Raw genomic sequence first — 16,805 nt, forward strand, 5'->3', positions numbered from 1 at the left:
GGCCACACCAAAGCGCAGTTCCTCCTCTGAGCAAGCCAACCTTTGGCCGGCGTCCACCATCTGAACAACCCCCAGGTCCACATAAAGCAGGCTCTACTAAGCCCCTCCCTCCCAGGTTCTTTTTGGGAGGGTAGGGGTCGGGGAGAAAAAAGTGCATAGATGCCCCCAAAGGGCCTGCTGGGAAGGGGGGGGGGGTGGTCGGATGAAAATACAAACAGCAAGTGATTCGTGTCCAGCCCTTGGAGTGTATAATGTTCATGCAGCGCCTGAATTTCAGTCTGGAAAATCCTGACGCAAGTGTATTGCTTAACTGATTATTCAGTTTATCATAAATATATATATGTATATTATATATAATAAGAATAATAATAATTTCATATATATATATATATATATTTGTAGGAGTCTAATATCTGGTTATAAAAGCACACGGTATTGCATCACTCAGATTTTAGGAGGTGGGGTGGGGTCTCCATGCACGTCAACATGCTTTTAAAGTTGAGTTTAAAAGTTCCGTGGGGAGGGGGTGGTTCCAGGGACTCCCCAGCCGGACTGAGCTGGACCCACCCCAGGGGGAGACCATGCTATCTGCTGAGAGAAGACAGCAGCATCTCGGGTAAGGAGGGGAGCCCCCTCCAAATATAGGAGGGAGGGGAGGTGGGTTTATGGGTGTGTGTGCAGGAGGCTTGCTGTGGAGGAATCACAATTCCCCCCCTATCCCACCCCTGGCCCTCGTGGCTATAGGTATTTATAGATATGTATAGTTTGTTTTCTCCATTTGTTCTTCAAGGAAGTCCATCTCTCCAATTATCCGTCCGTCCATCCATCCATCCATCCATCCTTCCAGCTGTGGCTACTTCATCCCACTTCTCAGCACCTGGTTGGCAGCAATCAACATGACACTGATGATGAACGCAATGGCAAAGGCGCAGATGAGGCTTTTGCGGACGCACGTCTGTCTGATCTGTTGGTTTGAGCAGGCTGAAGAAGAGGGAGGAAAGGGGAGGAGGGGAGGAACAAGGAGAGGAGGAGGAGGAGGAGGAGGGTGGTTTGAACAGAGAATGAGAAAAGAGAGAGCATAGAGGTCAGTGGCATAACTTTGGGATGGCAGAAAAAGGATACCTGCTCAGCTTAAAGATTCTCTAGCCCAGGGGTCGGCAAGGTTTACCTCGCCTGGGCCAGTTCACTCCAGCGGAGATCCCTCTGTAGGCCGGATTGCGCATGTGCACGCGATTTCCAGTGCCTGCGCCGGCACAGATGCAATTTCCGGTGTCTGCTTCTGCACAGACATGATTTCTGGAGCTGCGGAAGTGAGTACCCGCGCCGCTCTGTGCCAGTTTAGTGCAGCGCTCGGGGACTCTCCAAGCGGCCGGCTCGGTTTGGGGGTGGCTTGTGGGCCAGTTAAATGACCCCCGTAGGGTGCTTGTGGCTCATGGGCCTTAGGTTGCCTACTTTGCCCCAGGATGAGAATGGAAATCATGTGCCAGTGGCGCAGCAGCAGCAAGAGGCCCCATTAGTGAAAGCACGCCTCTAGTTAAGAACAGTTTCAGGTTAAGAACGGACCTCCAGAACGAATTAAGTTCATAACTTAGAGGTACCACTGTATGTATGTATGTGTGTTTTTTTTACAAAACTTTATACATTTTATCTTTAACCATTTCAAACATGGAATAAAATTAGTTTTTCTGCATCTTTTACTGTTATCTAACTGTTACATATCCATAGTTGCCATCATTAATTCCTCATTACAAGTGTCATTACATCCCTGCCAATGATTTTAACTGTTTACAGTGGTCTTTTAAGTAAATTAATAATGTACTCCAATCTTTTTTTAAAAAAAATACTTGAGCTTCCTGGTTCTTCAGTTCCACTTCCACACCCTTACAGCATATATTATCTCTTTGGGGGAATAAAAGACACATGCCAGCAAATATTGCTAATCCCCTGGAAGCATGGATTCTGGGTTTCCAAACTATCAGAAAATGGTAGCCAATAATGCCACTCTGAACAATTATTTTGGGGTATTCCCCGTGACTAGCAAAACCCAAATAGAATTGATGGGATATATATTTAAGAACACGTTGTGCAAAAAATAAAAAAAATATGTAAATATATGCATAATTTATACAGGTTGCTGCCTACACTTTTTCTTGAAGCAGGGCTATGGCAGGCACCCATTGTCTGCACTTTCCAGAAACATTTTTGTTCCAACAAGGTTCTCCAGCAGGATAAATGGGTCTTTACCATGTGTGTGCTCTTGTTAGGGTTTCAGCCTTGTTTTAAATGTAAAGTGGTACTTCTGGTTACGAATTTAATTCATTCCGGAGGTCCGTTCTTAACCTGAGGTACCAGTTTAGCTAATGGGGCCTCCCGCTGCTGCCATGCCACCGGCGCACGATTTCTGTTCTCATCCTGGGGCAAAGTTCTTAACCCGAGGTACTACTTCGGGGTTAGTAGAGTCTGTAACCTGAGGTGTTTGTAACCCGAGGTACCACTGCATTTGTTGCTTTTGGTGTTTTAAGCCATTTTTAAAAATATTATCTTATGGGCAAATTGTCTTTAGACAGCAGTTTAGAAGGTAATTGATAAACTAATTGTAATACTGATGCTGAGGGTAACTTGGAGCAGTTGGAAAGGATTTAGAGCACCAAGTAAGAATGTTGGTTGATTCAGCTCAGTGTTAGCTAGGCCAGGGGTGGGGAACCTGTGGTCTGCATACGGCCTCAGGTCTGATTTCTTGCAGCCTGTGTTCTCATTTCACATGGGGGGCTGATGTGTCATGTGCATGCCCTGTGGTTTGCATGTGTGACATGAGCATGCCCCGTGGCATGCGTGCATGGCCGCCTGGGAATTTTAAGCGGGCCTGGCCCCCTCCTTGATTTTTTTTTTGGGGGGGCTGCCCCCCCAATGGCAGACTTGGTAGTCAACCAGATATGGGAAGCCCACATGCGGGACCGGAGTGCAAGACCAACTCTCCTCTCCAGTGCTTTTCTGTAGCTGGTATTCAGAAGCATTAAGAATATAAGAAAAACCTACTGGATCAGGCCAATACAGTGGTACCTCAGGTTACATATGCTTCAGGTTACATACGCTTCAGGTTACAGACTCCGCTAACCCAGAAATAGTGCTTCAGGTTAAGAACTTTGCTTCAGGATGAGAACAGAAATTGTGCAGTGGTGGTGCGGCGGCAGCGGGAGGTCCCATTAGCTAAAATGGTGCTTCAGGTTAAGAACAGTTTCAGGTTAAGAACAGACCTCCAGAACGAATTAAGTTCTTAACCCGAGATACCACTGTAGTTCATCTAGTCCTGTATCCTGTTCTTACAGATGCCCATGGGAAATCTTCAACCTGCCCTCCCTGCAATATCTGGGGATCCGTTTCCAGCGATATATCCAACTTCTGAGACTTGCTCCTTCCTGCACAGTGACTGCCAACCCCCCGCCGCTCTGGGCTGGTGTGATTTGGCATGCAAAGCCATTCTTTCTCCACTGGTCCCCTTGCAGCCACCATTGGCATTAGTATTCAAAGCAGCTCATAGCCTAAACAGAACAACCACTTCCCTAATTAAACAAAAGACGAGTGAGCAAGATCTAGCACAGGAACAGACAGGACTTGCTGATGTTGTGGCCTTGCCAGGGCCGGATCGACACAGGACATGTGGGGCATTTGTCCCAGTCCTCAGTCCTTTTGGGACACTGAACAGCTAACCACCTGCTCTGCCCTTCCTTTTGGTTCCCAGGTGCTGCAGTTTCTTAAGGAGAGTTAGATACTACAGCCTTTGTAAAAGGATGGTTTACCTCCCCTCTTTGAGGTTGGCTGCTAGCGGGTGAATCATGCCCCTGAATAGGTAAAGGTAAAAAGGTAAAGGAACCCTGGACGGTTAAGTCCAGTCAAAGGTGATTCTGGGGGTTGTAGTGCTCATCTTGCTTTCAGGCTGAGGGACCAGGCATTTGTCCACAGACAGTTTTCCGGGTCATGTGGCCAGCATGACTAAACCGCTACTGGCGCATGGAGGACCATGGTGAGCGCCAGAGCTCACGGAAACACTGTTTACCTTCCCACCATAGCGGTACCTATTTATCTACTTGCACTGGTCTGCTTTTGAACTGCTAGGTTGGCAGGAGCTGGGACAGAGCAAGCACCCCATCGTGGGGATTCGAACCGCCGACCTTCTGATCAGCAAGCCCAAGAGGCTCAGTGGTTTAGACCACAGCGCTACCCACTGTCCCTTATGCCCCTGAATAGGTTGAGAGGAAAGGAAGGCCTGAGGGATGGATACCCCAATAGCTGGGAAAATGGGAATAGAGACCATAGCCAGTGGGCTAAAAGTGAAAAACGTCAATGAAGGACCTTAGCTCAGTGGTAGAGCATCTGCTTTGCATGCAGAAGGTCTCAGGTTGAATTCATGACAACTGGTGGTTGCTGAGCTAATTTGCCCCACTCAGTTTAACAGTGTGGGTCTCTAGGTGAGGAAGCTTCCTGAACCACTGAGTACCTGCTGGAGGGTTGCTGTCTAGTTCGATTTATCCTGAGTCTGGACTTTATGAACATTATGCATAAGTACTGGTTCTTTTGGTGTAGCAGGGCCAGGGAACATACCAGCCAGAGACCCTGTAGAACCGCTTCTTGCCCAGGTATATAGTACTGCAGGGGTAAAGAACCTGTGGCCCTCTGGAGATTGCTGGACTACAGCTCCCACCATCCCTGACTGTTGGCTAAGCTAGGTAGGGATGATGGGAATTGGAGTCCAACAACTTCTCTAGGGCCAAAGTTCTCCATCCCTCTGAGTCCTGGATCAGATCTAGGTGGATGGAGAGAGGTACTGAGGGACAACCATGTGGCTTCCCAGAGTACTTTTAAAGGCAAGGGAACCCCTGACCATTAAGTCCAGTTGTGGCTGACTCAGGTTGCGGCGCTCATCTCGCTTTATTGGTTGAGGGAGCTTCCAGGTCATGTGGCCAGCATGACTAAGCTGCTTCTGGCGAACCAGAGCAGCGCACGGAAACGCCATTTACCTTCCCGCCGGAGCAGTACCTATTTATCTACTTGCACTTTGACATGCTTTTGAACTGCTAGGTTGGCAGGAGCAGGCACCGAGCAATGGGAGCTCACCCCGTCACGGGGATTCGAACCGCCGACCTTCTGATCGGCAAGTCCTAGGCTCTGTGGTTTAACCCACAGCGCCACCTGCGTCCCAGAGTACTTTTAGTTCAGTTGAAAGAACCCCTATCCTACCTACAGGGAGATGCCGGAGATTGGCTCCTTCCCCATCACCTGATACCTTGGCTGGAAGGCTTCTACCTAGATGCTCCTGCCTATCGGATTGAAGGGCAAGTAGTTCCCTTTTATGGCCAGCTGGTAGAAGTGTACGTATGGAGCTGATGTCCAGCTCCCATGGCTCCCATGATTTCCGTGGCTCCCAAATTTAAATCCCATGGCACCCAGCGATCCAAGTGCTGGCAAAGATTTGCTTACTCTCCACATCAACTGGACACTCCTCTGCATTCCCCATGTGGCTTTCCTCCTCCGTCATGATGATGTTCTCAATGTCCTTCATGGAGAGGTGCTCGCAGAAAGTGTCGTACAGCAGCCGCTTCAGCTCGTCAACCGTCAGCTTCTGCATGTCACACTGCAGAGGTAGGAACAGCCGTCACAGGATGGTCACAGCTCCTGAATCCATTGCATGGAGCTTTGGTTGAGCCAGGGAGCACACACATACACACACATACACCAGGGTTAGCCAATGTGGTGACTTCCAGATGTTGTTGGACTACAATTCCCATCAGCCCTTGCCAGCATGACCAATGATTGGATATGATGGGAAATTGGGTTGTATCCAAGGAATGACTTCCGGTTCCATTTCAAACCACATGGGCAAAGGAAAATATGCTACCTGATGGCATTGTGATGTCAGGTGACTGACAGGTAGGTGGCTCTATCCACCTCTCAAAGCAGCTCTGGGCAGGGGAGGTTGGGGGACCATTTTATCAGCGTCATCAACTATAGCTATTCCTGGACAGGGATAGCCTAACCACTGTAGTCCATACATTGGTAACATCAAGGCTGGATTGCTGTAATGCACTCTGTGCGGGTCTGCAGAATGCAGTGGCTAGACGGCTGACAGGAGCTTCTGGTCGAGGACATGAGACACTATTGCTAAAACAGCTGCACTGTCTGCCCATCTACTACCAAGCCAGGTTCAAGGTTAATTTACAAAGCCCTGAAGAACTTAGCTCTAGGGTACCACAGGGATTGCCTGAACCTTTATGCCCCAGATCAGTATCTGAGATCATCTGCAGGAGCATCGTTGGCCATTCCCTGACTTGCTGAGACTCATTTGACAGCAACAAGAAACTGAACCTTTAATGTTACTGGGCCAGTCTTGTGGAACTCATTGCCAATAGATATTCAGCAGGCACATTCTATGCTGAAAACCTTACTACTGTGCCAGGCCTATGTAGGCAATTAAGAGTACATCTTTCCAAAATGGTTAATTGATGTCTTTTTTAACCTTTGTTATGGTTTTTATTCTATGGTTTTATCGCTGGAAACCGCTTTGTTATAGATTTTTCTGACACAGCGGCATGTAAATATTTTTAAATAAATAAATAAATACATATCCATCCCACTGGCTGGAAATGGTTTTCCGTCCCTGGCCAAGAGGAATGAGGTTCACGTGAAGAAACTACTGAGCCATGGTTAGGGCTTTGCATGAACAGGCTCAATGCTATGAATCTTAAGATAAAAGAGAGAAGATCCTTAGTCAATGACTGGTGTTTGTAATTCTAGACCCACGGATCTTTTAAAAGGAAGGTGGCAGGCCATCACAGACTGGCTGTGTGGCATATTTGCACAAATGGGGCTACTTGAAAACGGTGGAGGGAATAGAGTGTTTTGATATATTGATTTGCTAAAAGTGATCCTATGGACGTTGTTTTAAAGACAGGGTGCCAAACCCAGCAACAGCCTCCTTCAACTTGGTTTTGGACTACAAAACCAGAGGGTTTGGACTACAGTTCCCATCAGCCCCAAACCAGCACTGCTGTATGATAGTAGGGTAGATAAGAACATGGTTGGGGCTGATGTGAATTGTAGTCTGAAACATCTAAAGGGCACCAGGTTGGGAAGGCTGTTCTAGGATTTCATATAGGCTTGGGACAGGGAGGTTGTGGCCATCCAGATGTTGTTGGACTACAGCTCCCATCAGGCTCAGCCAGCATGGCCAATGGTCAGGCATGATGGGAGCTGTAGTCCATCAACATCTGGTGGACCACAGGTCCACCATCCCTGATAGGCTAATGTCCTTCCACAGGGCACAATGCAGGTCAGTAGTTTCAGCACCATGGAGAGCTCTAAGTGAGCTGCTTGCTCCAATGATGACTGAAACCTGTTTGACTTCACCATCACTTCTCCCAGATTCCATCCCTACCTCAAAGAGTAGAAGGCCATGCAGATGGGGCTGATGGGAGTTGTAGTCCAAAACACATGGATGGCACCAGGCTGAGGGGAGGATGCCATAAAATGTAGAAACACCCTGAAGAATCCCCATTCCCTTCCTCTGTGAGATGGAAATTGAGCTGGGAAGCATGAAGGAGCATGACATAATTAAGGAAAATGGTGATGCCTACCTCCTGGTGTGAACCAGCAGTTCCAGTCACCATGAAAAACGGGAAAATACGCATCTTCAGTACATATATCTGCAGTAAAATCAAGAAAGAGGGCCAAACCATCAGGTTTCAGGGGCAGGGGGCGGGAATCGGTGTTTCCTTACCTTCCAAAACACAGTGTCAAAATCAGTGCCGTGGAATTTTTCTGGGATGCCGGATGTGGAAAGTTTGGGGCCAAGCAACGTCACAAACTCCTCAAAGTCCACTTGTCCATCGCCTGGAAATGACAGACACCAGCACAGGTGAAAACGAGGCAGCACCAGGTCCCCATGGCAGGTTAAAACCATATAAAAACACAATACTAAAATAACTAAAAACAATTCACAGGCAGGCAGCTTCTTTGTGGAAGGCAAGAATTGTTCTTAGCAATGCTTCATATAAAACAACCAAATGGGCATACTAGTGTTAGAAGTACAGTGGTACCTTGGGTTACATACGCTTCAGGTTACAGACTCCGCTAACCCAGAAATAGTACCTCGGGTTAAGAACTTTGCTTCAGGATGAGAACAGAAATCGTGCTCTGGCGGCGCAGCAGCAGCAGCAGGCCCCATTAGCTAAAGTGGTCTTCAGGTTAAGAACAGTTTCAGATTAAGTACGGACCTCCGGAACGAATTAAGTACTTAACCCGAGGTACCACTGTATGTGTTTTTACTAGGGGTTACCTCCCCTGCTTGCATTGCTTGCCAACCACCTGCGTGATGACAGTCTTACATTTATATTTATATGGTAAGTTATTTCTTGCTTTTGTTTGTCTCTAAATAGTTTGAGAAGGGATATGTTTGCTTTTTAGCTTTGCTTTCACACAAAATGTTTTCTGAGGTCCAAATGATACGTTGTGTTAGCCAGATAGCTTCTTCTGTAAGGTTGCTTTATTTATTTATTTATTTATTTAAACAAACAAACAAACAAACACACTGTTAATGCGATTCAAAGATATAAACACAGGGTCCATTTTTATGGGTCAGGGATAGATTTGTACAACTGCATTATGACACTGGCAGTTTAAAATAATAATAATAATAATAATAATAATAATAATAATAATAATAATAATAATAATAATAATTATTCTACATCCCTTTCCTAATGACCCCTAGCATGGAATTCACCTTTCCCCTCCGCAGCTGATAGGCACGCTGGGTCAACATTTTCATCAAGCTACTTGCCATGACCCCTATATATCTCATCCTTGGTCACTCAACCACCAATTCAGTTCCCATTAGTGCATGTGTTAGGAGATAAATATATATGCTAGCTAGATGCTTTGCCACCGTCTGTATCACTTCACACACTGCCTTTCACTGCCTTTGATCTTGCATCCCAGCTGCCTTGAGAAACAGCCATTCCTTCTGATTGGACCGGGCCCCCCCCTCATTCCCTGCTGCCCCCGAAGAAACAGGCACAAAGGTTCAAAACCCCATTAGGTAACCAGCTCACAGATTAAAATCCAGCAAGGAAGTCAATAACCTAGGAAATAGAGTTGGGCTGAAAACACCATCCCTCTGGGGATCTTCTATCTACCCTGGTGATCTGGTGAGTAGATCAGATGAGTTGGCATGGCCTCTGGATAATTATTGGGGAATGCCAGAGTTAATTATCTCCATTACACGGACAGCTCTGTTAATCTGTCACTGCAACAAAGGCAGCCCAGAGGCGGCAGCAGAAAATGAAGGTATATTATTCTCCAGCTGATCAGTGCAGGAACACTGGAAGCTGCCTTATACTGAGTCAGAGTATTAGTCCATCCAGCCCAGTATTGTCTACACTGACTGGCAGCTGCTTTCCAGGGTTCAGGATGGAGTCTTTCCCAGAACTTCCTGGAGATGTCACAGATTGAAACTAGGACCTTCTACATGAAAAGCAGATGTTCTACCACTGAAATACCACCTTTGCCCTAGGACCCATCTCATCTTTAGTGGAGAACAGCCATACTCAGAGATGCCAAGGATTGAACCTAGGACTTTTGGCATGCAAAGGAGATGCTACGTCCCTTCACTGTATTGAGTCAGACTATTGGTTCATCGATTGGTTGGTTCATTGGTTCATTGTCTACATTGACTGGCAGTGTTTCAAGTGTGGAGTATCTGTTAGAATTCCTGCTCCATTATTGCAGTCATGGGATTTTTGTCTATCACATGATGGTGTATGTTTTGACTCCACAGAGTGGAAAGTGATGGAGACAGGATGTTTGTGTTGCTGTGTTCCGTGAAGTGGGACTATTATCCTTTGTTCTTTTTCTCTTTGCTGTCTGATGCTAGAGTGAGAGGGAGCCAGGTTGCAGTGCTCCATGTGTGTTTATATGTAAGTAAGGTAGTTTAGCCAAAATGCCGAGTTGCTGAGGTCTGTTACACAAGCTGCGAAGACTCTGCGGATCCCTAAGTGTGCCGATGTCTGTTGGCTTCGATCGCTGTGATGTTTGGGCAGAAGAAAGCTTTTGAAGCTCCCAAACGATTGACCAGGAGGGAGGGAACATGCCAGTCGGGCATGTGTCTCTGCCAGGGTCCTACTCGAGAGTAGGACAAGCTCCTGACAGTATCCTCTTGTCCCCCGGTAGCCTCAGAGGCAAGAAGAACAAACTGTTCGTATTTTACGGCTTTTGATTCAGTCATCTGGTTGCAAGACAAAGGATCTACGTCTCCATGCATAGGAGACGTTGGCTACTCTGAGTCCCTCCTCTTCTGTTTCCCACAACATCCTGGAAACCTACGGGAAGTCACAGGAGTCACATCCCTCTGCATTCTCTGTTCTTGAACATGGAGGGACCAGCGAGCCCTTGGACTAGGAGGGTTTCCCATACTCTCCAGGGAGATCTCTGCTGTCTGCTCTCTAACTTCTCCCTCCTCCACTATCTCGTAACTAGACATTTCCTCATTCTGCTGTGCATCATCCATGTCTCCCTCTCCTCCTGAAACTGCTGGAGACATGGGGGTCAAAATTTCCCACTCCTCCTCCTCTTCTGAGAGGAGCTGATCAGACCGAGGGCTCAATTTCCATTCTTCCTGTTCAGTCCAGTCCCTGACAGAGTGGTTCTCCAGGGTTTCAGGCAGGAGGAGTCTTTCACAGTCCTACCTGGAGATGTCATGGATAGTTTGTTTGTTTAACATGTATTCTGTCCTATGCTCACCAGTCTCAGGGCAGTTGACAACATAAAATCACAAAATAAAAACACAAAACACAAAATAAAAACAAGAACAACCCTATAATCCCTGCCCTCAACACATTTTAAAAGGGCATTGGACGTCAATCAGCCAAAGGCCTGGTTAAAGAAGAATGTTTTTGCCTGGCACCAAAAGGTGTGTACAAATGGTACCTCTGGTTGCGAACAGGATCTGTTTTGGAGGCCCATTTACAATGAAAAGAATGCAAGCCGCTGTGGCGCGTCTGTGCACATGCGGGTTGCGATTCGCTGCTTCTGTGCATGCGTGTGACGTCATTTTGCGTTTCTGCGCAAGCGCGAGGGGCGAAACCCGGAAGTAACCCTTTCCAGTACTTCCGGGTCGCCACGGGATATATCCTGAAAGAACGTAACATGAAGCGGATGCAGCATGAGGTATGACTGTATTGAAGGATTGAACCTGTGAGACCTTCTGCATATGCAAAGCAGATACTCTGCTGCTGAGCAACGGCCTTTCAACTAAAGCTGTTTTCAGGTTGTGAACTTAGGATCAATTCAGACATCGGGGGTGATTTTTGAAACTCCTTTAGACCACGTCAGCTTACTTGTTCACTTAGTCCACCACTGCCTATTCCCACTGGCAGTAGCTTTCTGAGGTCTCAGACTATTTTCCCCAAACATATTTGAAAATAATGTCCCTATTCAAGCTGATGTGCTTTTTGCCAGTGCAGAGCCAAGGTGGGCTGGGTTATCCAGAAACTATGGATTACCTATAGTCACCACTGGGCTGCTCAGAAAGATACTTGTCATTCCCCCAGCTGCTGGGCGAAACCGGCAGCCGGTGTGTGTGTGTGAGAGAGAACCAATTTCCTGGGCAAGCCCCCTTGGCACACAGGAGTTGCCAGCCAAGGCATCGCTACTGAGCTGGATAATACCCCTGTGCAGACACCTGCTCCTCAAATCCACTTTGCCACCATGGCTTTCCTTTGCATGCACCTATAATTGACTGCTACTAAAAGATGGAGATAGAAAGCTGTATTATACTGAGTTAGACCTTGGGCCATGTAGCTCAATATCATCTACACTGACTGGCAGCATCCTTCCAAGATTTCAGGCACTGCTCTCTCCCAGCTTCACCTGGAAATGCCAGGAATTGAATCCAGAACCTTTGGCATGCAAGGCAGGTGCTCTACTGACTGAGCTAAAGTTAGTAATATAGGAAGCTGCCTTACATTGAGTCGGACCACTGGTCCATGTGCTCCTGTATCATCTGTGCTGACTGACAGCAGCTCTCCAGGGTTTCCTTGCCCTACCCTGAGATGTTAGGGATCGAACGGGAGACCACTTGCATGCAATGCATGTGCTGTGCCAAAGGAAGCTAACTTATACTGAGTCAGACCACTTGTCTATCCAGCTCAGAATTATCTACACTGACCATCAGTGGCTCCCCAGGTTGTCAGCCAAGAGACTTTCCCAGCACTACCTTGAACTGCTGGGGATTGAACCTGGGACCTTCTGCATGTAAACTAGATGCTCTACCACAGAGCTACAATTAGGAATGCAGCAAGCTGCCTTAAACTGAGTCACACCATTAGTCCATCTAGGTCAGTATTGTCTACACTGACTAGTGGCAACTCTCCAGGGTTTCAGACTGAGGATATTCCTGGCCCTACCTGAAGATGCCAGGGATTGAACCTGAGATCTTGTGCATGTAAAAAAGAAGCTCTACCATTCAGCTATGGCCTTTCCCCTAATTAAGCAGTCTTCCCCAAGCTGGAGCCCTCTAGTTATTTTGCACTACAACTCCCAGCAGCTTCAGGTGGTGCAAGAGGGGAAATTGTGCCTCTTTTGCAGCCTTCTAAAACAGTAGCTAATGGGGGCCATCACATAAGGTAGACAAGCAAAAGAAGGGATAGAATTCAGCTACTCCATGGGTGCCCCTTGCCCCTATGAATGGGCCCTTCCTGAATCTGTGGGCCAGGGACCCGAGTCCAGTTGGCTTACTCTCTGGAGCCAGCCAAGTAGGGTCAGTTTTGCCACCTTTAATATCAATCCCTTCCATGGAAAGCAGCCCAGAGATAAGAGCAATTCTGAGCGCTGGCAAATTCGCAGCTTGAATTTTATGGAGCTGTCAACCTTTTTTTACAACTCTGGGATGAGACTCTTTTCTGAAAGACAAATATTCCCTTTAGCTGGGGGACATCAAATCTGTAATAGCTCTGGCAATGGTCACATTAGAGGCACATCAGCCGGGGACGCTCATGAAGTTCAGTGCGGGAGGGAAGGCAGCCTGGCTGAGCAAGCTAGGAACAGAAGGGGGAAAGGTGTGAGGTGAAGGTGGGATAAGAAGGATCAAGATTGAGCACCCTCCCCGAAACATGTCGCCTCTCTGTTCCCCGCATCCATGCCTAATAGCACCAGGGAGAAGGCACAGGGATTTGACAAATGAGCACAAGGCTGGCCAGTAGTTTCAGCACCATGGAGAGCTCTAAGTGAGCTACTTGCTCATAGAGTGCCTGGGACTTGACTGAAGCCTTTTATGCCTTCAGGGACAGATCACTCCTCCCAAATGCCATTTCTTCCCCCAGGAGTGGGAGTCTTTGCTGGCTGGTCCACAACATCTGGAGGACACCAGACTGGGGGAAGGCTAGTCAGGGAGGAGAGCACACAGAAGAAACAGGGAGTTTGATTCAAAAGAGAAGAGCAACAAGAGGGGGAGGGGAGCATCCAAAACCTTTCCCACCCCCCTCCAAAAAGTCTTACCATCCATGTCTAGTCTCTGGATGATGACTTCCAGTTCCACCTCATTGGGCATGTAGCCAAGGGACCTCATTGCTGTGCCCAGTTCCTGCTTGGAGATGAAACCGTTGCCATCCCGGTCAAAAACTTTGAATGCCTCACGGATCTCTGTAAGGAGAGAGAAAAGGTTGTTATTTAGGCTACTAGGGTTTGTGACCAGGCCTTGCAGATAGGCATATTTGTCAATTTTGGTTTCTCCACCCCCCCCCCCATTTTAAAGTTTAGTTCTCCTCATTTCCACATTAGGCTGCAAATTTTTCAGAAACAAGTCCACATCAAAATTCACCATAATTTTAGTGTGAATTTCTCTTGACAGGCATATTTGTATGCAATTTTTCCTAGTGTACACGGTTTTGCAAAGCAGAATGCATTTTTGTATTATTATTGGTTTTTTAAATGTATACATTTTAATGCACACTTTACCCCAGAATATGCAGTTTTGTACACATTACTTGGTTGAACACAATGCTACATTTCAACATTTGGCAAAGTGCAACTTTCAAAGGCCTAGTACTGTTTTGGAAAGTGAGAATCAGGTGGTTTGCCTTTTGATACTACAGTGGTACCTTGGGTTAAGTACTTAATTCATTCTGAAGGTCTGTTCTTAACCTGAAACTGTTCTTAACCTGAAGCACTACTTTAGCTAATGGGGCCTTCTGCTGCTGCCACGCAGCCAGAGCACGATTTCTGTTCTCATCCTGAAGCAAAGTTCTTAACCTGAAGCACTAATTCTGGGTTAGTGGAGTCTGTAACCTGAAGCGTATGTAACCCGAGGTACCACTGTAATGGAATTGAATCTCACACCCATCCCTACCAGATAATATAAGAATATAAGAGGAGCTTGTTGAATCTGGCCAGTGGCTCATCTAGTTCAACATTCTGTTCTCAGAAAATCCAGGGCATGGAAACAGGGCTGTTCCTGACAAAACTCCTTTTAGAGGTCTTGGTCTGGAATCTTCCAATCTTCAGCTTCACTGGATGTCCCTGAGTTCCAGTGTTATGAAAGAGGGATAAAACCTTTTCTCTATCTACTTTCTCCATGCTACACATAATTTTATAAATGTCTATGATGCCACCTCTCTAAACTAAAACCCCTAAATGGCTATGGTGTTATTCAACCTTATTTTTATTTGCTCTGAACCCCCATGATGGAAGCAAGTTGGATCTCGAATGCTTATAACATTTTAGAACAGCTACCTGTCCCATGGACTGCAAGAAGATCAAACCTATCCATTCTTAAGGAAATCAGCCCTGAGTGCTCAATTGAAGGACAGATCCTGAAGCTGAGGCCCCAATACTTTGGCCACCTCATGAGAAGAGAAGACTCTCTGGGAAAGACCCTGATGTTGGGAAAGATTGAGGGCACAAGGAGAAGGGGACGACAGAGGACGAGATGGTTGGATAGTGTTCTTGAAGCTACCAGCATGAGTTTGACCAAACTGCAGGAGGCAGTGGAAGACAGGAGTGCCTGGTGTGCTCTGGTCCATGGGGTCACGAAGAGTTGGACACAACTGAACGACTAAACAACAGCAACAACCTGGTTCCATGCAAAGGGTGGCATGATCTTCACTTGTTTTGTGTCCTTACTAGAACTGCATGTGCTCCTGTGTGCTGCTTCCAGCAGCCACCAGCCAGCCAGATATCTCTGGTGGGAGATGAACAGGGTGAAAGGGTAACAGCCATCCCTCTCTTGTCTTCCTCAGCATCTCGTAAACCTCACTTGAAATTTATGGGCAGTAAAACGCCTTGCTTTCAGATTCATTCCAGGAAATTGGCAAGGAGATCAGGTTAGATGTCAGAAACAAAGGCAGTCCCTCCTTGCTTAAGCTACCATTTAATTACACACAAGAAACCCCATCCAGGCAAGGTGGCAATGTATTATTTATGTGTGGATTTATGGGCTCCTAACTCTTTGTGGCCTTGAGGGCACATTTGGAAATCAAAAACTGTCATGGACACACACACACACACACACACACACACAGGAGAAAACCCAATGAGGCACAGAATCCCCCCTCTTCCAAACAGACAAAACACTTAGGTTGCTTCTAGATGACTTGTTTATTGAGCATTCGTTCTGATTTGTTTGGAGGGGAGTTAGACAACATCTGCTATTTATTGAACATGTATTCTCATTTGCTTGAAGCTGCATGCTCATGAAGGTTAAGGCTATCAGTGGCAAATAATCATGATGCCTCTACAGCAGGAGTCGGCAAGGTTCACCTCACCTGGGCCGGTTCACTCCAGTGGAGATCCCTCTGTGGGCCAGATTGCGCACGCGCATGAGCGTGCACAGCCATGATTTGTGTCTGCATCTGCGCAGATGCAATTTCCAGTGTCTGAGCATGCGCAGATGTGATTTTCGGTATCTGAGCATGTGCAGATGTGATTTCTGGCACCGCGGAAGCGATTCCCCGCACCATGCTGCGCTGGTGTAGTGCAGCATGTGGGTACTCGGTGAGCGGGCAGGTCAGTTTTGGGGCGGCTCAGGGGCCGGTTAAATGACCCCCATGGACCACTTGTTTCCGGGCACAATTCAAAGTGTTGGTATTGACCTTTAAAGCCCTAAATGGCCTTGGTCCAGTATACCTGAAGGAGCGTCTCCACCCCCATTGTTCAGCCCGGACGCTGAGGTCCAGTGCCGAGGGCCTCCTGGTGGTTCCCTCACTGCGAGAAGCAAATCTACAGGGAACCAGGCAGAGGGCCTTCTCAGTAGTGGCACCTGCCCTGTGGAACGCCCTCTCATCAGATGTCAAAGAGACAAACCACTACCTGAAATTTAGAATACACCTGAAAGCAGCCCTGTTCAGGGAAGTTTTTAATGTGTGACATATTTTTTAAGCAGCCCAGAGTGGCTGGGAAAACCCAGCCAGATTGCTGGGGTACAAATTAATAATAATAATAATAATAATAATAATAATAATAATAATAATAACTTAGGTTGCCTACTCCTGCTCTACAGTCAGAGGCAGGGATACTTCTGAATATTAGTTGCTGGAAGTCACAGGAGGGTCGAGGCTGTTGTGCTCTGGTCTCACTTGAGAGTTTTGCACAGGCATCTGGCTGGCTGTTGTAAGAACAGGATGCTGGACTAGATGGGCTGCTGGCCTGATCCAGCAGGGCATTATTATTATTATTATTATTATTATTATTATTATTAATCCACCCATCACCCTCAGGTCCCAGGGTGGGTTACAACAATGGACACAAACATTACTATTAAC

General features: G+C 47.0%; 1 protein-coding gene across 2 annotated transcripts in view; it reads right to left on the reverse strand.

Moving 5' to 3' along the window:
* Window positions 1–790: 790 nt before the first annotated feature.
* CABP7 (calcium binding protein 7) overlaps window positions 791–16,805 on the reverse strand; it is a 51,659-nt gene continuing 35,644 nt past the window's right edge. Inside the window, exons 2-6 of one of the 2 annotated variants that reach the window (XM_083717703.1) lie at window positions 13,546–13,689; window positions 7,772–7,884; window positions 7,629–7,697; window positions 5,476–5,629; window positions 791–981 (exon numbers count right to left, since the gene is read on the reverse strand). In XM_083717703.1, the coding sequence (XP_083573829.1) occupies window positions 854–981; window positions 5,476–5,629; window positions 7,629–7,697; window positions 7,772–7,884; window positions 13,546–13,689 (608 nt within the window). In that variant the 3' untranslated portion in view covers window positions 791–853. The remainder of the gene's footprint in view (window positions 982–5,475; window positions 5,630–7,628; window positions 7,698–7,771; window positions 7,885–13,545; window positions 13,690–16,805) is intronic. The other variant, XM_083717704.1, reaches the window with a different exon arrangement.

This window comes from Podarcis gaigeae, assembly GCF_964106915.1.
Source record: "Podarcis gaigeae genome assembly, chromosome: 16".
Taxonomy (NCBI): Eukaryota; Metazoa; Chordata; class Lepidosauria; order Squamata; family Lacertidae; genus Podarcis; species Podarcis gaigeae.